Source organism: Anoplopoma fimbria, chromosome 22 (genome assembly GCF_027596085.1).
Source record: "Anoplopoma fimbria isolate UVic2021 breed Golden Eagle Sablefish chromosome 22, Afim_UVic_2022, whole genome shotgun sequence".
In the NCBI taxonomy this organism is placed as follows: domain Eukaryota; kingdom Metazoa; phylum Chordata; class Actinopteri; order Perciformes; family Anoplopomatidae; genus Anoplopoma; species Anoplopoma fimbria.
In genome coordinates, this window is record NC_072470.1 from 12,628,210 (window position 1) to 12,651,179 (window position 22,970).

General features: G+C 40.1%; 1 protein-coding gene across 1 annotated transcript; it reads left to right on the forward strand.

The window, feature by feature from the left end:
- Positions 1 to 8,287: 8,287 nt before the first annotated feature.
- Positions 8,288 to 18,160, forward strand: chrm4a (cholinergic receptor, muscarinic 4a). The gene is made up of 6 exons (XM_054623991.1): positions 8,288 to 8,878; positions 10,150 to 10,304; positions 12,816 to 13,011; positions 13,115 to 13,201; positions 15,036 to 15,302; positions 17,915 to 18,160. Exons 1-6 carry the CDS (start codon positions 8,330 to 8,332, stop codon positions 18,158 to 18,160), a joined length of 1,500 nt encoding a protein of 499 aa, XP_054479966.1. The 5' UTR covers positions 8,288 to 8,329.
- Positions 18,161 to 22,970: the final 4,810 nt, after the last annotated feature.

A 22,970-nucleotide genomic window follows, 5' to 3' on the forward strand; every position in this document is an offset into this window, starting at 1 on the left:
ACAGACGCTCCATTACAGTGTGAATGTGTCAAATAGAATAGCTAATGTATTTAGCACACACACACACACACACACACACACACACACACACACACACACACACACAGTACACACACTTGCATACACAACCGTGCTCACACAGAGCGCTGCTGGCCTGCACTGTGAAGTTTGGATTGGAAACGCTATGATGTGCTTGGGGGGTATAAAACGCACACACACACACACACACACACACACACACACACACACACACACACACACACACACACACACACACACACACACACACACACACACACCTAGAACAAACCAGTGGAATGACCAAAGGAAAACAGAGAGAGATGAAGAGAGAGGTAGAGACAGAAAAGGTGCAGATTTCCTTTGACCTCAGTCTAATTGAATTAAATCTGATATTGGAGCCTTGCTCAAGGGCAATGCCAGCTGATTCCTAACACTAAGACTGAGGGGAACCAGTGGGAACCGGGTCTGATATTGTAGCCCCATACTGCTGTATGTTCTCTTTGAAGGCACTTTATCCAAACAGAGGGGTCCGACCTCCTCTTCTGCTTTCTTGGTTTCTCCAACTCCTCCTCTGGTTCTCCCTGTTTTCCGAGACTCTTTTGGGGATACAGTAACCCGACACCACTGGACTGTCTGTGTGATTCTGCACTGACAGCAGGAACTCTCTTGAGATTTCCCAAAATTACCAAGCCTGCATTGCCTAGCAGTTGGTACAGCAGTGCTTTGGGGGATTATGGATGTCAGAGCAGTCAAGTGCTCCCCCATGAGACACGCAGTGGCTGCAGAATTCTTAATATTAAGCGAGAAACACATTTTTCATGGTGTAGAAAAAACAGGCAGAGAAGCGCAAATAAAACACACACATCAGCAGAAATTTAAGAGGACAATGAGTTTACGTAACCAAACTGGAAGTCTGCTTCATTACCAGCGAACATCCCGACCCACCGCATCAGTGCAACTGGAACCTAGCTGATCTCATCACGTTTGACATCCCTTCCACCTCTAACAACTTTACCGTGTTATTTGTTCATTTAGTAAGGTCTCTGGGAACCTGTAAAAAAAATATTGTAATTATTATAGTTGGCTTAATGCGACTTCACTCTCTGATGGAACGGCGCGTGGAAAAGAATAAAGAGTCGAGTGTGAGTGTTAGATGTTAGACGTTACAGATTTCTGTCGGAGTGGAATAGTGCGACCGTACGCAGAAATGTGTAGCGCGTCATCAAATTTTTTTTTTTAAATTTAAAGCAAAGTTGTAATAAGCCACGTGAACAAAGACTTTCTATCTTATTATTATTTATGGTTTTTTTTTTTTACCAAAATGCAAAAGTGCACTTTAATCGATTTTCTTTCTTTCCGTTGCTTGTGGAATCATAATTTGTTTTCCGATCTTGACATAACAAGCATAAAGGGTCTTTAAGGCTTCCCATACCTCCCCCCCACAGTGGACCAATAACCAGGCTGATGCTGATGCTGTGGGCTGTGCGATGGCTCCTGTGGGGGTTTAGTGTTTGTTTGCTCCGGTCCACACTTCCTACCATCCAGCAGCAGCCGGCCCCCCCACAGGGGCTTGTTTGCTGGGGAAACTGCTAGACCAGCTTCCTTCCCTCAGGACCATTTAGGATTTCTTCCTCATTTTTGAGCCTCCCTTTCAAAAATTGAACATGTATTTCTTTTTGATTTCAGCACAGGGATAAATCACAGAGCATCAAGTATTCCCAACATTTCAAAAATAAACCAAACTATATGTTACAACAAAAACATAATAGTTTCTGTCTGTATATATAATATTTCAATTACTGTGAATTCTTTACTGTTTTTTTATTGCTCATTTGCTTATTTATAATACTTATTTTGATCTTGTTTGCACTATAACCTGTGCTGCTGTAATCCTGTGGGACTAATAAAGGAGTATCTTATCTTATCTTATCTTAGTCTGTAGTATTCGGCATACATTTACATTTTTTCTTTCCCAGCTCTAAAGCTGCAGTCGGTAAATGAGGAACGAAACCGTCCAACATCTGCAGTTCTATAATTTAATATGACATTTCAAAAGGCTGCTGGATGCTTGTTGACGGTGCGGGCGTATGCACATGTTCGAGCGATATAAATGTTGCAACGGCTGTTCATGTACTGTATATGTGAGTGTGCTAGATGCTGCTGATGAAATCAATAGTAATGTGCATCTCCACGGCCTGTGTTGTATATTTCAAGAAGACTCCGGGCCAAGTCTTCTGTGTGTGTGTGGACTGGTGTGCGTCCTTGAAGTGGAATTGGAATGTCTTTTTTTTGATCTCTGTATTAATGGAAAGCGCCTTTTCATAGAGAAATCAGAAAAATGTTGCAAATGTGATCGTCTATTAATGAGAATATCGTTTTTGACTTAGCTACTTAGTTATTCTCATTTTCTGTTGTCGTGACAAAGGAATGAGTATAAAGCTGTGATTTAATCAGGGCTGATGAGTAGTACATGGTAATGGACTGACTGAATTAACATAGATAACCATAGTAACCAGTGTCACTGGACGTGTAAACTGACCTTCAGAATGCGTTCGTCTTCCTACTGACAGAACATCGCCGACCCTCACTAGACAAGACTGTCCTCAAGATTACTGCACATTTAAAATGTCTTTTAACATCAGTTTTACCAGATTAATGTGGACATACTAGGTCATATATATACACATATATATATATATATATACCTAATACATGCAGATCTAAAGGAGCTGTAAACAGGTATTTATACAGTATAGTCTTCACGCTGCAGTTTTTGTTTCTTCCTTTTTTGAGATTGTTTAATGATTACATAAAAAAAAAAACCCTCAAACTATGAATATAACGAGTATTACATAATCAATGAGCACTGCGTCCAGAATAAGCTCCACTTGGCCCACATAAATGACGTATAAAACACATAGATAGGTGCCTTTAAGAGCATAACACACCTAATGTTGCTACATTTATATATATATATATCTTTTTAAATTGAATTTCACAATCTTTTATCATATTTTAATGCAAAAAAAGCACAGTTAATTGGTGCATATCTATAAGTTTGATTTATTACAGATGCTAAAATGCATTGATGTTCTTACAGCACAACACAAACACCACTTTTTTAGATTTAGCCAGTTAAAATGAAAAGCTGAAGTTTGTGAAAATGATATCAACATGAAAACATTATCATTGTGAAGTACAGACTCAGAGGGCTGCTCGACTCTTGTTTAAAGGGACAGTGTGGAGCATTTAAGGGGATCTATTAGCAGAAACCGAATGAAATATTCATAACTTTGTTTTTTTTTTTTACCTGAGAGCAAGCCCTTTATTTCTACACAGGGGACCTGCATGTTGCATCGCCATGTTCCTACAGTAGCCTAGAAAGGACAAACCAAGCAATATTTCTTTAGAATAAAAATCTGATGTGAATTAGGAAATGATTTTACTTATCTATCGTTTTTAATAGATGGGAAAATACTAATGTAGTCACTGGGCCTTATATTTATTCAATTTGAATGCCACCGTTATGAAAAAGTTTCAAACTCTTCAAATCTACCTTATTAGATATCAAAGCACTTCACCACTTTGAATTATTAGAATTTTATTATTTCTTTCATTAGCTTCCAGGTCCGTTTCACAGCTAAAATATTGTCATATACAAGTTAAGAATACATCTGAGAGTCCTAAGATCTGGTTATTCCGGGTGTTGCATCACACACATTGTGGGTTAAAGTCGCCTAAGAAGATGTGGTGTTGCAGCTGAAATCACCTATGGTAATAATAAAAGGTATCTTATAGAAGCAGAGTTACACATTACAAATATGTATGTTTCTGACCTGCCTCCATGTAGCATTTCTCCATACAAATAATTCAAGTTTTAGTTTGAAATATCTCTCCAATACAACGCAGCAGTGTTTGTTTTCCATCCTATATCATTTAGATACTAATCAGAACACATTGTCAACTCTTTTTTTTTTTTACGTTTGTTAAGGTTAATATTGCATTAGCATATTTTTTTTATTGATGAAATATATCCCTACTATGATGTGATTTGATCCTGTAATGTAATAACACAGATAGTGCGTAACAAATATGCATAATAACATGAAAAGATAAGTTTTGAAGCAACGCACAGTGGACAAAATTTAGGAAAAGAGTGTCAGAACTTCTTTTAAAACAAAAGAATCTGAATAAATACTGAACGACTGATGTGGTGGACGCTCTTTTCTGACGTACAGCTTAAAGGTGGAATGCACAGGGACTGTCTGGCGTGGTGGCTGCATGGCGAGTGGTTCTTCAGAAGAACTCATCTCTTTTTTTATTTGTTTGTCGGTCAGCAGTGTGTGTGTGGAATGACGTCAGCCCCATTCGCATCTCCGGACTCCCCGTCTTTTCAAAATGAATAATGGAACGCAAGCTTTTCAAGTCCCTTTCTCTTTGTGTGGTGTGGATTCAAGGCTGCAGACATTGGGAGCCCCGGCCATCAGCGCGTGAACGGGGGAATGATGACATGCAGTGTAAAAAAAAAAACGCTCTACAATTCCATTCCATTTACCATTTATAATACAATTGTTCATTGTTTTCTTGTTTCTTTGTTTTTTCATACATGCAGCAGGTGTGTTTTTGACAATGAATTAGTATTAATAATTGGATTATTGTAAATAATTAGATTAAGGTCACTGGATTTATGTTGTTAAAGCTATTACATTGGCATGCACGGTAATCTGATATCCCCAGATTATGTTATAAAACGATTCTGTAGTCAACGTTATGATTGAAATCTCTTATAAACAGCTTTTTATTAAGAATCAATACAACTACCTGGCAGAAATCTGCACTCTACTAAGTGCATTTTCTTGGATGAGAAATCATTTTTTGCAAAAAAACTACTACTCAGTACTAACTGAGTATAGATCGATCATTTATGACTGTGTTGTTGATCTGTATACTTGTGATTCTGAACGCTTGATTTGTGAGATTCTTTCCCAAGTTGGACTTGTTGGCTCTCTTGGTCTGCATCGCTCTAAAACATATTTTACAGACTGGTCTTGCGGTGTCTGTGGGCTTAATAATGCAATGTTTCGACCAAAGTAGATACCAACTGAATTTGTTGACAATTTCTGGTAAGAATTTCCCCAGACAATTCTGATCTTCCCATTCTTGAGGTAGTAAAAAGTAAAATAAGTTTAGTTTGCAGCTGTCAAATGCATACTGAAAATACCCAAACGCCTTAGCAGTAGTGGGTGCAAAGAAATAAATAGCAGTGTCATCTGCATAGAAATGACAGACTGAGATTGGGATATTCTGCCAATTTCAATTGAAGCATATAGTGAATAACAAAGGGCCCACAATCGAACCAGTGGTACCCCCCCTTGAGGCCTTGCGACTTTCAAATGAGTGCACTCTTCACTGAAAAGCATGGGTTCTGTGGATGAGATAATTGGCAGATCCCCCAACTGCATGTTTGGAAAAACAATAGCTTGAATTCGTCCAATTAAAGCTTTGTGGTCAAAGAAAAAGGCCTTAGAGAGGTCTATGAACAGAGACAGACAGCACTGCGTATTGTCTAGGGCTCCAGGTATATTGTTTATGACCTTCTAATTCAGTAGTGACAGAGCTATGTTGTTTTTTTGCGAAATCCTGACTGAAATGTAGATAGCATAGAATTGTTAGCCAGGTACTCTTTTATTTGTTCACTGAACATGGATTCAATTACCTGAGCCAAGACAGAGAGTTTAGAGATTGCTCGATATTTGTTTTTTTTGCGACCGCTTGATAGCCTCTTTTCAAAAAAGGGGAATAACAAAGAGAGCCTTCCAGTCTTTATTTGATGATAAGGTCAAACTAAAAAAATGTGAGACATAGTGGTTCAGCTTTATTAAAAAACATTCATATTTTCATTAGTTAAAGGTACTCTGAGGAAAATATCTGAGTTGACATATCTGGGTATGCACGACCTGATTGGCCGGCTACTATTATGCAAAATCTTCAGTGGGTGATTGTGATTGGAGGAGAAATAAATCAACTCTTTAACAACTACTATTGAATGTAGAGACTTTTTTTTTTTTTTTTTTTTTTTTTTTAAATGTGGGTAGATTGCAATAATAGTTAAAAAAGTTAAAATAGTTAAAATAGTTTTGTTTTTTTCTCTGTCTGTAAATATAATATTTCAGTTATTGTTGTTTTTTTCTACTGTTTTTTTTATTGCTTATTTATAATACTTGTTTTATTTTTTTTTATTTTTTATTTTTTATTTTTTATTTTTTATTATTTTTATTTTTTTTATTTTTTTTTTTTTTTTATTTATTTATTTTTATCTTGTCTTCTTCTACTATGTCTCTTGTGTGCACTTTAAGCGGGACTAATAAAGGATTATCTTATCTTATCTTATTCTCCTCACAGCCCTTAATGTCCATCTTAAACGCTTTTTAAACACGCATTTCGCATCATTATTTAGAAAGAAAAAAAAACATGCTAAGATAATGTTTGAAGGTTTAAAATGGTTGGAGTTCTGCTTTTTAATGTTTAAGCACTTCATGCATTCGCTGAATGTTAAAAGAGCCAGCCAGTCTCTTTGTTAAAGTAGTTTAAATATTAACAGAATAATTGATTTTGCTCAGCATGCTGTTGAAAGAACAATGCGCTGTGTATTTGAAACCATGGCCTAAATTGAATTCGAGCACAGATTGGGGTAGAGGGTGTGCATTCGCTTTTTAAATACCCAGGGTGCTTTGAAGTGGCGCTGGCATAAACGCACACAGGACTGTGTTTGATTATTATTCTGCAGGTTGGAGCATTTCATTTACGCCAGGATTGTAATATTCTTGTCTGAATCAGTGTCGTTAGAGGCGGTCACCTTTTCAAAGCAAGCTGACCGCACCGAACCATCGTTGTAACCGAGCGAATATGTAGCAATGGAGTTCTGGTGAAAGCGATTCATTAATTTCCACATCGAGTTGTCGTATCACAAAAACAGTTCTTGTAATAAGTTCTCTTCAATCAGTTCTAGTCAATGAGGCAAGATCCTCATCAGTATGGAGGTAAGGTTAGCAGGTTTTCCTAGAACATCGACTCAACTGATCACTACGAGTGGTTCCAATCTGACACTTACTGACACAAATCACAAATTCTACCCTGGTGGACAGTAAAGATTCATTGTATTGTAATGTATTGTCAGTTATATTGAAAAAAAAGCTCTTTCTGCTACCTTGATTTTCATCAATTATACAGTCTGATATAAGGTAACTATTGAAAACTTCACAATAGTTCACTTAAAAAATCTAACATTATTAATCAACAAACAATTATAGTCTATGGAAGGAACTATTGTCTGGTTTAAACTCTTATTTCCCCATAGTTTTCAACGTTAGCGCTGTTAGCAGCGTTAGCCGGAGACAACTGAAAGACAACAGGAAGCTCCAAAACTCGTATCTTGCACCTTTAAAAAAATGAATTTGGATTTTCTGCCCCTTTATATTGTGCCATAGTCTCTTTGGATTGGAGCAGTTCTGGACAATGAGCCTACCCACATATAAGACGACACATACTAAGTAAACGAGGCAAAAACAATGAAAAACTGTGCGTATGCTGGTGGACTCTGTGGTTCTGAACTCTAGTCCTCTGTGGTTCAGCTGGTGGAGAGCCTTTGGATTGGGCCCCAGTCCAGAGACCGTGGGTCTGATGTGGAACCAACTGTCCTGGGTGAACATATTTGTCCTGGAAATGCACTGGAATTGATTGATTTGTACCAAAGTCTTTCAAATAGTCCGTGGGCTGCGAGGGGAAGTGACTTCAGAATCTGTGAGGAGCAGCTTCTCTGCTGTGAGTGAGAGGGTTTAACCCAAGCTCATTTCAAGGTAGCAAAGCTGGAAATCATCAGCACAAATACATGACTCATGTCTAGGAACTTCAGTCAGGCTTATCCGGTGGTATAAACCACTCACACAATATATATTCACATTATTTTCGGAGTCATTTTACTCCGAATCAAAAAAGTGGATTCTTTTGGGTTTCACTGTTCAACTGTCTTGTGGCTGTGACTGAAATAAGACCATTTTACCACTTGATTTACTACTACTATTATTATTATTTCTACTTTTACTATGATCAGCTTTAGGCACTTTTATTTTGAAGCTGAATCTCTGCTGTTTTGAGTTTGTTTTTTTCTGTTCATGTACTGTCATTTAACAGATATACGCCATTACACCTCGTGTTGTTTTTTTTGTCCATCTTCTAATCCTCTCTCTTTCTTTCTACAGGCTCATCGGTCATCCAATCAGCTGACCTGTTTTCCAACACCTCCTGCAACATGTCCTCCAATGATTCAACATTCTGCTCTCTTGTGGACGAAGAAGCGAGGGCAGGGAGCCCGTATAAGGCCCTGGAGATGTTTTTCATTGCACTGGTTACTGGATCTTTGAGCTTTGTGACTGTCACGGGGAACATTTTAGTTATGCTTTCCATCAAAGTAAACCGCCACCTACAAACTGTCAATAACTATTTCTTATTTTCATTAGCATGCGCTGACTTGATCATCGGTGCTTTCAGCATGAACTTGTACACCGTCTACATCATCGTTGGCTACTGGCCACTCGGGCCGGTGGTCTGTGACCTGTGGCTAGCTTTAGATTATGTTGTTTCAAATGCCTCAGTGATGAATTTATTGATCATAAGCTTTGATCGATATTTCTGCGTGACCAAACCCCTGTCGTATCCGACAAGGAGGACAACCAAGATGGCAGGGCTGATGATTGCAGCAGCGTGGATCCTGTCGTTCATCTTGTGGGCTCCCGCCATCTTGTTCTGGCAGTTCATCGCTGGACAGCGAACAGTGCCACCTGGAGAGTGTTACATTCAGGTACAGTAAATAAAACGAAAGCCAATAGAACACACCCAGTCCGCCCTGCCTGTTGATCTATGGCCACCATGGTGTGGTTGATGGTCCCTCCAGTAGCTATAGACACCACACAACATCACACAGTCTGTGGCTTTTGCAACTGAATCAGACCATTCATTTGGCCCATTTGGGGGCATCAGGCTGGATGGATCCCAGCGATGCAAGTCTTAAACCAGCGAAATACACTCTTAGTTATGCAAAAAAAACACCCAAGTTGCGGCTTACTCACAGTCACTAGGGGGAAATACGTTCTTCATCTAGTTGGCTATCCGCTTGCTCGAGTTAACTTGAGAAGTGTCTGGTTGTAACGTTAGTATAGTTGGGTTACCATCATCAATTTAACGTTAGTAACCCAGCATCCGTATAACGTTAGTAACCCAGCATCCGTGCACCATATCCAGCATCCAGCAGCAAATCTAACTCTTTAAAAGCCAATTGCTGGCAACATGCTTGACTCGACTGTTTGCAGAGCCCCGAAGCCCCAACCCCGCTCCTGCACTGGTTTATTCAAAGTTAATTAATATGAAACATATTTCATGTCCAAATTGCACTGCATACATCAAAGCACTCTCTTGGTTCCCCAGCAATACACCCCTCCAAGTGTGAAGCAGATCAAATGAATGCTTCCCGAAATATTTGAAGAAAACATACACACATTATCGCAGACATACAAAGATTTATTGCTCTGTGTCTTGCTACTTTTTAAAGTTTCTGTGAGGAACTTTTAACTGTTAATGGAACAGCCTCAAATTAATATTGATGGCTCTTTATGACCCACACAAGTAAATAAGACCATCATAGAGAAGATATTTCTATATAGTTATTCTAAATGCTTGTCAATGGTGCCGCCGGATCGGATTTTTGCTCAGGTTTTTTATTTTTCATATTTCAATATTGAAAATAAATGTTAACGGTTTAACTGATAGCATGGTTTAACAGTTAATTATAATTAAGTATTTTGATTTAGACACTTATTTTTTGGTCTTTTCTAGTATGTTTAATACCCTAATGTGTATAAATGGATATTTATAATGATGCACTTTTAATATGATGCAACACCACCACTAACTTCAACCATGAAAAGGAATAGTTTAAGCAACACAGTGTGAACAAGAGTTAGATTTCAGGTATGTCGATTGGATGCATTAGACTGTATACATGCACATAATAAACTGGTAACTCAGGGATTGTATAAAATGCATGTATAAATGTCTTTTTCTTTCTTTTTACAGTTCCTTTCGAACCCTGCAGTGACGTTTGGGACCGCTATAGCAGCATTCTATCTTCCTGTCATCATTATGACAGTCCTGTACATCCACATTTCCCTTGCCTCCAGGAGCAGGGTCTCCAAACACAAACCAGAGAAGAAAGAGAAGAAAGGAATAAAGTAAGGAATCAAATTAATGGAAGTATACAAGTAACCACTAACTTTATGTGAGTAAAAAAAAAGACAAGATGGCATGGCATAATATAGAAATCCCAACCTTTTCTTAATTTAAAGTTGTGGCTATAACCATGGATCAATCCTGTGACAAACCTTAGAAGGCTTGGCTCGCCATCTATGAGAGTATCCAGCGCTGTTTTGAGCGACAAGAGATGGCAAGATATAGATCATAGATCCATAGTTATATTAATAACTTCTGATCCCTTTCAACCTCACGCAGACTTTCACCAAGGTCTTTTAGCTTGGATTACTAGTACCATCAGGGAATATTGTCGACCACCCATAGCGACAGACGTTCTCTAGCCAGGAATTCCCAACTAATTTCCACTATAACATATAAACAGCTGTGTGTGAGCGTCCTGGCAGATTGTAATGACTAGATATATGGATTACATGGTCAAACAAAGCATCTGTGGGGCTCCCTAACCCCACAAACCAAGTCTCACAATTGGCTGCCAAGTCAGGACAACAGAAGAGCTTCAACTCAACTGATGCCCCTCTGTTGATGTATGTGGTATAAAGTGGAGGGGTTATTAATTTGTATTAGGAAGATGATGGGGATATGTGCTACCAGGGTCAGTTAGACTGGTCTCAACTTCAAAACATCGCTTCCACACAATCCTCACCATCCTTCCTTCCCTGACTGCAACCCCAACCTGATAGGAAGACATCTGTAGACAGTAAAATCCATTAGAATGGATTATTCCCCAGAGGGAGTCCTTTGGTTAAAAGGGACTTGTTTTTGAAGGGCGCAGTGCAGTTCATGACTGCATCTTCTGAAGTTTCACACGGTTGCTTCAAGAGCCATAGGGATCAACACCAACTGCTGCTGAAATCATACCCAACAACTTTTGAGACTTTGCCATTTGCAACCGCCTGCCTAATTGAAACTATTCTAACAGGAAAGTCCCATAACCCTCTGTAGGGTGAGGGAAGCTGAGAGCGTGATTGAAGTCGGTCGCCTAAAGTTTAAGACGGGAGGCAGGCCCCTATCTTTGCAGGGCCGAGAAAATGTGTAATACCCTGAGAGCTGGTGATGATCTGTGTGTCAAAATGTAATTATTTCACCATTTGCCAAAGTAGCTAGAACCCAGGGGTCTAACACACACTACCCCAAGCTGTCCTGCTGTAGCTGGGAAATTGCTTCGCTGGCGGGCTTTCTATCCCTACGTGATGTTCCCCGAGGTCCTGAACCCTTGTTGAACATTTGTTGAATGCATTTCCTTGTGCGGCATTACTTTTTCTGCCTTATCCAATTTTTCTCTGGATGAAACACTGCCAAAAAAATGTCAAAGCCGCCTTCAGGGGCCATATCTTCCAGCCAAGTTTCAGGTCCAATTGGGCCTTTTCCCAGCCTGCATTAATTGTAACGCAATGGCCGGGTTGTTCCACATCATGTGAAGCATTTGCATATAACCTGCTCCTCCTGGAGCTGAAATGTATAGTTTAGACTAGGAAAAACCAGTCCAAACCCCCAATTAACACAATTAGTCCCACGATCTTTGCCACTGTCAACATTTTTGACAATATCATTTGCTGGTTTGTTGGTGTTTGCAATGGTCAACCATGGTCTGACTGTACCTCACAGTCCTTTAGTCCCTCTTCCTCCACCAAATCCACATACAGTCCATCATTCCCAAAGAGGAGAATCTTCTTCACAGTTTAGTTTGATCATACTTCTCCTGACACACTATAAAGGTCATTCATTCCAAACAACGGATACTAATTCAACCCAGATCGTCTGAAAGACATCTGGGTGTCATCTTGCTGCACTTTCTTTTACAATATACAGAAGTATCAGCTAACAAAAACAGACTTCAGAACAGTTTCTTTTCTCTGGCTGTGAGACTCACTAGCTCGTCCTCCGCCTTCCACTTTTGTTTTTTTTGTTTTTGTTGTGTAGCAAAATGAGATTGCAATCTGTATTTTGTTGTGCAACCCTGTTGTGCAATGACAATTAAATAACCTAATAAACAGCTGTATTTCTTAAGAAGGCAAAATTCCTGTGCCAAGTTCTTGTCAACTTCTACTGAGGAGCAATAGAAAGCATCCTTACTTGAAATATTACAAACTGTCTAAGGAGGGCTCTAAAATTAAAACCGCCCAGAACATCATTGGCTTCTTCACCAGGATGGAGATGTATGAAGACCATGCCAGGTTGTTTGTGATGCTGATTCCCAGGAACTTAACACCTGCTCCACCTCAGCTCCATTGACCTTTCAATCAGCTCCTTGGTTTTAATGATGTTGAGCAGTAGGTTGTTCTCTGAGCATCACTCTGAAGGTGGTCTATTTCCTGTCTATATCAAGTCACATTGTTGTGTTTGCAATCTGGCCAATGATTGCGGTGTGTGGTGTGTGGTCCACGAACAACAGAGTTATCTTCATGTTTGGGGCAGCAGTCGTTGGTGTAACAGCATAAACAGGAGTGGGCTGAGCTTGTTTGTCTTTCCAGAACTCCCAGCTTGATGAAGAGTCACCTGTTAAAGCAGAACAATAACAATGAGACCAGTCCTCAGGCCAGTCCCCGCTCTACTCCCAAAGTCAGTCTAGACTCAACTACCACTGCAGTGGAGGCTGTGAAGAATGGCAGAGTGGAGGAACCAAAACCTCTTCAGGCTCAGGCACAGCCCAGCCCAGGACCCACACAGGTGCTAACTCACACACCATTAACATGTAGTGTGTGTTAGCTGTTGCTAATCTGAAGCTTCAAAGTTGATGTTCTATCTATCTATCTATCTATCTATCTAGGAGGAAAAAGAGAGCTCCAACGATTCGTCCACAGCTTTTATTCCCCCCACAGAACCAAAGGACAACACCAACAACCAGGTGATATCTGAGGTTGGTATGCAACATTCGGGTACCTTTGTTTTGTTCATTCCATGCTCTTCAAGGTTTAAGACATTCATGACACATACAGAGATGACACCATGGACAACAAATGTTTCTTTTTTTTTAACTTTAATTCCTCAAGATTGGAAGCTAATCTTGTTTTCTTGGGATAACCAAATGGTAAATGGACCTCTACTTGTAAATCGCCTTTTTTTGTCCTACGACCACTCAAAGTGCTTTAACACTACATGTCATTCACCCCCATTCTCACCCATTCTCACCCATTCATACACTGAAGGCTACCATGCAAGGTTCCACCTGCCCATCAGACTAACATTTTAAATCCATTCATACATCAGCAATTTGGGGTAAAGTGTTTTGCCCAAAAGACACATCGACATGGACTGAAGAAGCAGGGTTCGAACCGCCGGTCTTGAGATTGTATGACCCGCTCTAGCACTGAGCCACAGCTGCCCCAAACCATCGTTTTCTAATAATTACATAACCATCTCTTTCTTGTAATAGCAAATTAAATATCTCTTGTTTCAAAATTAAGAAATAGATAAATGATTAGATACATATTAGATATTAGATAAATATCCTGTTTTTACAAAGAAAATAAGGTAATCAAATGTTGCTATTAAATACAACAAATACATATTTTTTTTTTATCATATAAGTAACTTACCCCATGTTGTCAAGTATTGTTCAAAGGTGGAACTTTTCAGCTTTGATAAACACGTTTCGACCCATTCATCCAGACTTTTTGGGTGGAGCCTCTAATTTATCCATGCACCTTACCTTTACCTGCAGAAGCAGCGAAAATATCGTTGACTCTCTTTCAGAAGCACTTTGCGGGATCCAGACTAACAACAACAGACTCACTTAAAAAAACAAAAAACATCTTCTGGACATTTCCATGTGTCATCTGAAGAGATGCCAACACCTCCATCAAGTTCTGAGGCATCACCCTAGACTCCAAACTCTCTGAACAAATGAACCCCTCAGCTAACAGGCTGAAACTGTTTTCTAGGCGTATCAGGCCACGTACCGGCTCTCATTTTCCTCTCTGGACATCACGTTTATCGCCAATTATCCCCCGAGGTCATTCCATCCAAAGAACCTGGTCCTCCACCATCCAAATCTACTCAGCAGGAATCAACATCTGCATCAAACTAATCACTGGCCTCCATTATCCTTCTGCTCCCATTTCCATGTTACAGTATTCATCAAAGGGTTGGACTCACTTTGTGTCCTTCTCTATGCTCTGACTTCACATCCTCTATTGTTGACCTAACGTAACCCTGGCATCCATGTTCTTTCTGGCCTTTTTCCTGCTTCCTGAGGGGATTGACCTTTTTCATTTCTCGATATTTACTTATGCACATGAAGTTGTTGTATTGAGTCATTTGTTTTGCTTACTGCTCTAATTTTTTGTACTTTGTTTTCACTTTTGTAACACATACGTCAACGCACACAGTGAGAAACCTTTAAAAAGTCCGTTAACACTGGTGTCTGTTGGTTTAAGTTTATTATTTAGCTTTAGAGAATACTCAATTGTATTATTGAGTTCCTGTATGTAACTCTCAATGTCAAATCACATAAAGAAACACAATTTAAGTGTCACACTGAGACTGCCTTGACACTTATTGAAGAAGTTATTTACTTTTGACAGTGAGGTTGTTACGACTGGAGAAGGCAAGAGACAAGAACTACACAAAACAAGTCTTTATTTTGCGCTTTTGGCGAAGGCGTACAATAACTTCATCCACCTTGATGCACCCTACAATAGTTCACCTTGGCTGTAAAAGTTCCTAACAAAACTCTCTCGGTTTGGTTACAGGCCGCAACGAATCCCATCCCAGTCGCCGCGACAACTGCCAAACCTGCAGTCTCCAAGATCAACTCCTCGAGGTGGTCCAAGATAAAGATCGTAACGAAGCAGGCCGGGGACGAATGCATCACAGCTATAGAGATCGTCCCCCCTGTAGAGGGAGCCGAGAGGCATTCAATCCCAATCAGCCGTCCTAGGACTGTGGCAAGAAAGTTTGCAAGCATTGCTAGAAGCCAAGTGAAGAGGAAAAGACAGATGGCTGCCAGAGAAAAGAAAGTATGTTATGAGGCGTAAATGCATAAATAATACCCTGTAAGCTGACTTATAGATGGACATTACATGAAACTGTTTGATTGATAGTGGAAGAAAACAAAGGCAGATATGAGAGTTTATAGTGAAAGTGAAAATTAACTTATTTTTACGGTTAAATGTTTATAGTATGCATTGCCAATTCAACGGTTTGCCCGATTGGACATTGTAATTCCAAATAATGACTTGATTTTGGTTTCATCCAGACACAGAAGAGAGCATTATCATTTATGATGACAACAAACACAGCTAAAACTGTGGTTTCTTGCATGGCAGCGTACAATATGGCGGTTTACACGAGGGACCTCCCAGTTTACCTGCGTGTAAACGGTACGAAGCAGCTGCTGACGAGTTGCTGTCGAGTCTCGGTCCCTTCGCTTCGTTAGTGTTCAGAATGACAGATGGCATTCGGGAACGTTCCCCCTGAGCTTTTTAAAATTAGCGTTATCTTAAAACCCCCATCTTTGTCCAGCACTCATCTTAATCACCACAGGCTCGTGATTACATTTCTACATCAGGTAGTTAGGTATGTATGGTACACACGATTTAAAAATGATGTCGAAGACGGCAGCACAGGAGCAGCCAGCACTCATTTCATGAATTCATTAGAAATCAGCTGTTCAGTTGCGAGTCAGTTAGTTAGTATAAAAAGGCAAAAAGATGTTTTGTACCACAATTATCTTCTAGCTCATTTCTATCTGCAGTCCCTGGGGCAGGTGAGAGCAAAACCCATCACGTCCAATACAATTGGACCAGCATCCCAGTGATGCCCGTGCAGGTGCATGCTGGAAATATTGTAATCGCCCTCATCGTCATGGCCAAGTCCAGAGAATGGATAATATTCAGACACGGGTCTCTTTTTGCATACAAGAGAGGAAAAAATTGATTAATTTGCACAAAAAAAGTTGTTTTTTTCACCTCTTCGCCTTTCCGCCGCATCCCTTATCCAGCAGTGGGCGAAGTCTCTGTGATGTTTGAAGAAAGGTTACGGATATCTCTCTCCTACTTCTGTAAGACTAGGCACAGCCCCAATCACTCAGGGGAACCTGTAACTCCTACGTTTGCTAGCTGACAGTGGGCGTATGTTGACAGACCGCGGTATGAGCTTCTTGATTTACTGTGTGGGGGGGGTCTGCACAGATTTGCGTAGGCATGTCCCGATATGCCGGCTAAGCTCATGCTAATTTCCGGTGGGCAAACGCGTCTTGTTTCGCCAACCGAGCCCAGCAGAGGCCTCTGCGGTGGGAAGCTGCCTGAACTCTGAGGGGAGAAGGACTTGCCGTCCGCTGATTGACACATTTGGGTGATGCTTTTGGAAATGGAATATTTGAAGTGCCTAAGTCAGTTGAATTATTTGCTTACAGTTTGACAGATTGTTGTCGATTGAGTTTGACTTATTCAGCCTTAGCCGACTAGAATGCTACAGATAAGGAATATATTAATATGTTTCAAAGCCAAAACTCTTTCCTTCATCCTCAGCTTCACCCTGATGGTGACACTGATCTTAATCAGTCAGTCTGAAGCAAAATGCATAACTTGATGATGAGTTTGTTTGTTTGTTTTTTTGGTTGGGCATATTTTAACATGAAACACCGCTCACAGTAGAGATTAAAGTGTAGACTTGATGGTTGAAATGAATGAACATAAGTATAGAAAACATCCATTGAAACATGTAGTTTTTGGTGCTTGTAAAGAAGCTCTAAAGATCTGTTCAGACAGCAAGCAAGGCCTTGGGTCATTGGTGCCAATTTGGCTGATGGCTTTGATGTCGATGTTTGAGAAGAATCAGTATATTCTAATAACATTCATTGCTAATGAATCAATCCAAGACAGAAGATCCAACTCATGGATCTTCTGTCCCGGATCGTACTTCATTGTCTCATCAGTAACTGAAACAATATGCCCACTCAAACACATTTCATTGTGGGGTCGTTTTTGCCTGAAAGTCTTTCTTAGCCTTTCGTGAGAGAGTAGGCGGTTCAACCACGTCTAACCATAGAAACTACACGAGTTTTTTGAACAATGCATATTTTAACCAGCAGAGAACAATGAAGGGAGACGGTCTACCAAGAACATCAGCTTCAAGTCCGATGACCCGGTCTTGGACAATAAACAATGTTCATAATCTTAATATCTGATCTTATAGACTTCTATGTCAATGTTGGGGTGAGAACATGATTACACAATAACAAGTGGTGTTCAGAAGAAATCTGTACTTTCAGAAGAAAAGCTTTCTACTTCTTTGTTTCACATTGTACTTCAAAATCAAAGAAAGATGTTCTTCCATCGTTGCTTTTCACCAATGTCAGTTTATTCTAGATATCAATCAGCAGAGGATTTAAAAAGGACTCGAGGTGATCAATCTTTCAGAGTGAACAGCGACATCATTGTGTTATAATGAAGTGCTTACTTTTCAAACCAGCTTTTGTGCCTTCAAAAAACCACAGACTGAGTACCTCAAACAAGTTTAAATTCTCACCAAATAGATTATATACCACAGTGAAATAAATAAAGGAGGAGAGAATATCATCAGTGTTCTCATACTCCTTCTTCTATCTTTTCTTCCCTTTTTTCTTTAGGTGACCAAGACTATCTTCGCCATCCTGCTGGCTTTCATCATCACATGGACGCCGTACAACGTCATGGTGTTGATCTCAACCTTCTGCCAGTCGTGCGTCCCCGACACCGTGTGGGCTATCGGCTACTGGCTGTGTTACGTCAACTCTACTATCAACCCGGCTTGTTACGCGTTGTGCAACGCCACATTCAAGAAGACATTCAAGAACCTGCTGCTGTGCCAGTATAAAAATATAGGTACAAGATGAGATGGATGGAGAAGACTGAGGAGGGAGAGTGAGGAAATGTTGTTAAAAGGTGAGTGGAGGAGGAGCTGGATGACAGAGCTTAGTTGAAGGGGTCCTTCTAAAGTGATGAGACATCTTCAGGGGACCAGCAACTCTGGTTTTATTTCTAAAAAAATGAATGCCAGTCGTCCCTATTGGTACAAATAGATTCAGAGTGGAATGGGAGTGTAAACCAGTGATTCTTTAACCTGCCCAGATCCCCCCCAAAAGATGGAATTAATCACCATGCTGTTATATCTGAAACGTCTACGACAGATGTGTTTCCAGTGTCCCCGCCATGGTAATTATAACAGCAGCTCCAGCCACGGGCTTCCTGATGGTTATCTTCAAATAATCTGCTAACGATCCAGAATTGCAACTAACTAATTACGTATAAATATATTTATTTATGCCATATGATCATGCGTCAATGCTGTATGCACGTTAGCTTCCTCTATGGATCAGACGGAATGCATTCAGTGTTGCCATTTAACGCGAAAATTATGTCAGAAATTGTTTAATTAGGGCAGGTGTCGCCTTAAAAAAAAAAAAAAAAAAAAAAAAAAAAAAAAAAAAAAAAAAATCTAACTGGAGGAGATGTTGTTGTTATATCTAATTGTATAATTTTCATAATGTTTTTTTTTTTTTTGCGATTCTGATTGATTCCCCTAATTTGTGTGATTGGTATTTTACCACAAGCACCGTACAAGTGAAATAAAAAATAAACAGATGAGATGTGGAGGGATGACAAGGCAAAGTGGAGGGGGGGGTTAGGAACAGTTGATATGCTGGAGGACAGAGATTTGAAGTAGCATACCACACACTGTGGCAGCCATGTTGGAAGGCAACAATAGCAGCTAATTGTAGAATCTTGTCACTCTCAGAGCTCGTGATCATTTCGTGTTTAGGTCCTTCCAGTTCATAAAACGTCTAAATAACAATCCGGTTTGACAACATCTTTCTGCTTAATAAATATGATTTGCGCAACTTGTTCTACACGTTGTAGAACGATAGTGGATAGAAATAGCGACGCTCTTTGTCTTCAAACAGGGTACTTGACAATAGGCGCCTGCGGTTTCATAGCTAACAGTTGTTTGTCGGAGATGATCAGTTCTAAATTATGATTGAGGGATTGCATGCACTGAAAGACACAACGAAACTCTGGTAAATGGTGATATCGACACACACACACAGAGGGGAGAGAGACTTCACGCTCTGCTCAGGTAGACATTTTCTCCTCCATATATTCACATAGACGACAGTTGTTTGATGAGATTTTAATGATCTGGATTTCTCATTTAAAACTCGGAGCACATGTTGTGTTTCCAAAAAAATCAGCTCAGCAGTCGCTGGATTTCTCTGGGTTTTGTTTTTCTTCAGTGAATTGATTCGATTGATCAGATGATAATCTTAGCGTGGCATATTTTGAGGAAAAACTATGAAACAGAGGAAAAACTAATTATTTTTTGCTGCCGTTGATGAGGCATCCCCGCTGCTGCCGGTGTTATGGTGCGTTCAGGTCCTCTGTGTTAAGTTATTCTCTGTCACTGGATCTGTGGATGTCCTCTACTGTTTCATAATGTTATGGAGTTTATTGTACAGCAGTAAATGTTATTCTCGACTGCAAGCTTTTACACAGTTTCCCTTCTGATGCATTTCAGCGCAGTCCACCTTGCAGTTTCTAGCTTGAAAAATGTGAACACCAGATTTGTATTGTATAGTATATTGTATCCATGTCATCAAATCCATCTGAAGACTCAGCTGAAGCGTTTATGTATCTCTCCTCCCATGGTATAGAACGCATTACCGGGTGTAGAGGTAGAAAAAGAGAGGTGGTAAAGAGAAAACATCTGGATGGGAGGGAACTACAGAGGGAGAGGGATTTAGGAAAAAGGAATGATGAGCTGGTGGAAGAAAATGAGGCCACAATGGGAGGAGAATAGAAGAAGTACACGAATTCCTCATAAGAGATGAACTCAGACAGACAGTTAGACAGAAAAAGCTCAAAACAGAAACATGAATCATAGATCAGGATATCAGGATACCACCCCGTCTGTAAGAACCACCTCATTAGCAGAAAGAGTTCCTCAGCTCTTATCACGCAACACTTTTGACTGCTGATATTTCAAAGAACGTTATTCCTGTTGAGGTATAACGACGGCAAAGATCTTTCATTTAACGTCTCTCTGCTCTGCCATTTACTTAGTTTTCCATAGTGTGTCTTCACTTTGGAAACAACCAATCGTTTTAGACGCGTTGTTTCAGGCGCTCTGCAACATTGTTGCGCACATATATTACGTGACTTTATCACACGATTTAACAATTTAGTCAAATTTCAAGTTTGTTTTTCCATTTCGAAGAACCAACCATTGGCCGTTTGACCTTAAAATCAGATTTTCCCACGTTTGATTCAAATCCTAAAATGTCTCCTGATTGCTCCATAGTGACTGTATTTTGTGGAGCTCTAGAGGAACGTAGCCACAGAGGACGAAGAAGAAGTAATATCGTGCTTTTTTGGGGGGGGGAATGTAAGCAAAGTTTATGCCAAGTGACAACCAAAACCCACACCGAGATATTTCTCTGCTAGATACGAACCTTTCCCGAGTCTTTTGTCGTCTCTGAATTTCCCAAAATGGAGCTTGATGTGACGTGATGTCAAGTGTGGATTCCAAACCCAAAGGACAGTCGTTCTACAGTCATTTCAATCAAATTCACTCATGGCCATCAGAAGCTTGACATCGTAGCTGTATCGCATGTTTTGTTTGCTACAACACGAATCAATTAGAATATGAACATCATTGTGTGACTGACACAACAAGCAGAAGCAGCGAGTTCCACGGAGACATGATGAAGTGAAAACAGACGCTGGAGATTCATTCAGCCCTCTCCTCCGCAGTGACTCGTCATTTAGTCAGCTCATTGTCTGGGTTTTTTTTTTACTTTTTTCTTTACGACAAGCAATTGCAATGAAATTACAACATTGTAATTTCCAGATGAACTCAACTCAAGGTTGTTAATGTCAGCTTTTCTAGTTGTAACAGTGCAACAGTTGCTCTATTAGCCATAGAGCCATGTCTGTGTCTCCTGTTTGATCTGAACCACCAGTTTTCTTTTTATAAACTTCTTCTAGCATTTAAACTTCCAGCTTGAATCATAAAAAGAAGTGATGACGAACAGAATATATATACCGTTTGCCGTCACCGCTCAAAATCGCTTGTTCTGTATTATATCACTTCTTTTTATTGCAACTAAGTTCTTCTAGCATTTAAACTTCAGATTGAATCATAAAAAGAACTTTATGTTTTGTTTTGCGAACAAAGCCTGTATGGAGGCTGGAGCAGCAACAACAGCAACAACATCTCGAGACTGGCTGCTCAGTGTAATATCAAAAAAGCGAGGAGAAAGAGAGAAAGAAAAGAGGAGAACTTCACCGACAGAATGCAGAATCCTCCTGAAAGGATCCTTAGTTGGTTAGCTGACATGCTTAATTGACAAGATTTCAGAATAAAAGCATGACGGCAGAGTTTAGATTGAATGTTTTAGAGACTGAATGCCTGACTTCTTTACTGACTGAAAGAAAGAAAGCTTCACTAGACAAGGTTTTCATGAGGAAGTCCATCCATCTTAAACTCTGGGCTGTAACAGAGAGGAATACCAATATAACATTTATCAAACTTGTTCAAATGAAATGATTTGACTGGTGACAACATCAGGTTGTCTCGGCGGTCTAGGGTTTGAAGACACGGACTATCTACTGACCACCCTCCCTGTTTCAGCCTCTACTCAGTCTCTCAGTCTAGTTCTAACACCAGAGTATTTCTGGGTAGAGCCCCATCAGAAGACCCCCCCATTGGAGATCTTTGATGCCGTGGGCGTCCATTAGCTCTAACAAGTATGATTGAGGTTCCCTCACCTCCGATCACAGTGGAGCTAATTGCCTCCCACCTCCGAAGACAACTCTCTACGATTGGTTTTCACCATCGCACACCTCCACCAGGAGCTCTGGCTCACGGCGGGAACCTCCATACTTTCCGCGTAATTCATCGACTGAATTGCTCGTTAAAGTTCGGCCCATGTGACGCTAGAAATGTCAGAATGTGAAAACGAAATGATCTTTTATAATCGCCACAAGCTTTTATTACAGTGGTATCCATTTTAAAGATTTTGAAGGTGTGACTAGAGCAGCAGGAACCATTCAGAGAACTGTACATTACATAGGTGACCTTGTTTTCGACAGCTTAAAGAACATCTAAGAAAAGTAAGGAGATCCTTTGGTGAGTACAGTAGTGTGACAGCTGCTCTCATCCCAACTCGTTCCAACAAAACGATTCTGGATTTGCCATGTTTGAAAAAAAAAAAAAATATATATATATAGGTCAATTTTTCAACCCTCCTCCTAACTTTTTAAATGGCAGTAGAGAGGACAATAATGAATCCCCAGAGGATTAAGTTGATGAGGCAGCCACAGCCAGCACTGCAGGGAGAACAACTGTAAGTAAGGACCGCCCGGGGCAAGCAAACAAGCCTCCCCTCCCTCTCTCTCTCTCTCCCCCATCCATGCTGGGGTCACGGGAGCCTTAGCTCCTTAGAGAACCCCCCAGACAATATAAAAATCATTTAGTCAGCAGGTTGAGAATCACAAACTTCACCGAAAAGGTTGGAATAGATTTCCACCGTTACACATTGCTCCGTTTAGTGAACTGTCTCCATCATCAGGAGGTCCCAAAGAACCACTGGATCAACACTCTTGTTCAGCAGATGATTTATCTGAAGATATTCAAAATTTTATAAC

What these genes read in the sequence shown, in the direction of transcription:
- chrm4a (XM_054623991.1), top strand. Translation starts at nt 8,330, where the DNA reads ATGTCCTCCAATGATTCAACATTCTGCTCTCTTGTGGACGAAGAAGCG. An exon ending in CTGGAGAGTGTTACATTCAG is followed by an intron (nt 8,879 to 10,149) that starts GTACAGTAAATA and finishes TTCTTTTTACAG; the next exon opens with TTCCTTTCGAACCCTGCAGT. An exon ending in TGGCTGCCAGAGAAAAGAAA is followed by an intron (nt 15,303 to 17,914) that starts GTATGTTATGAG and finishes TTTTTTCTTTAG; the next exon opens with GTGACCAAGACTATCTTCGC.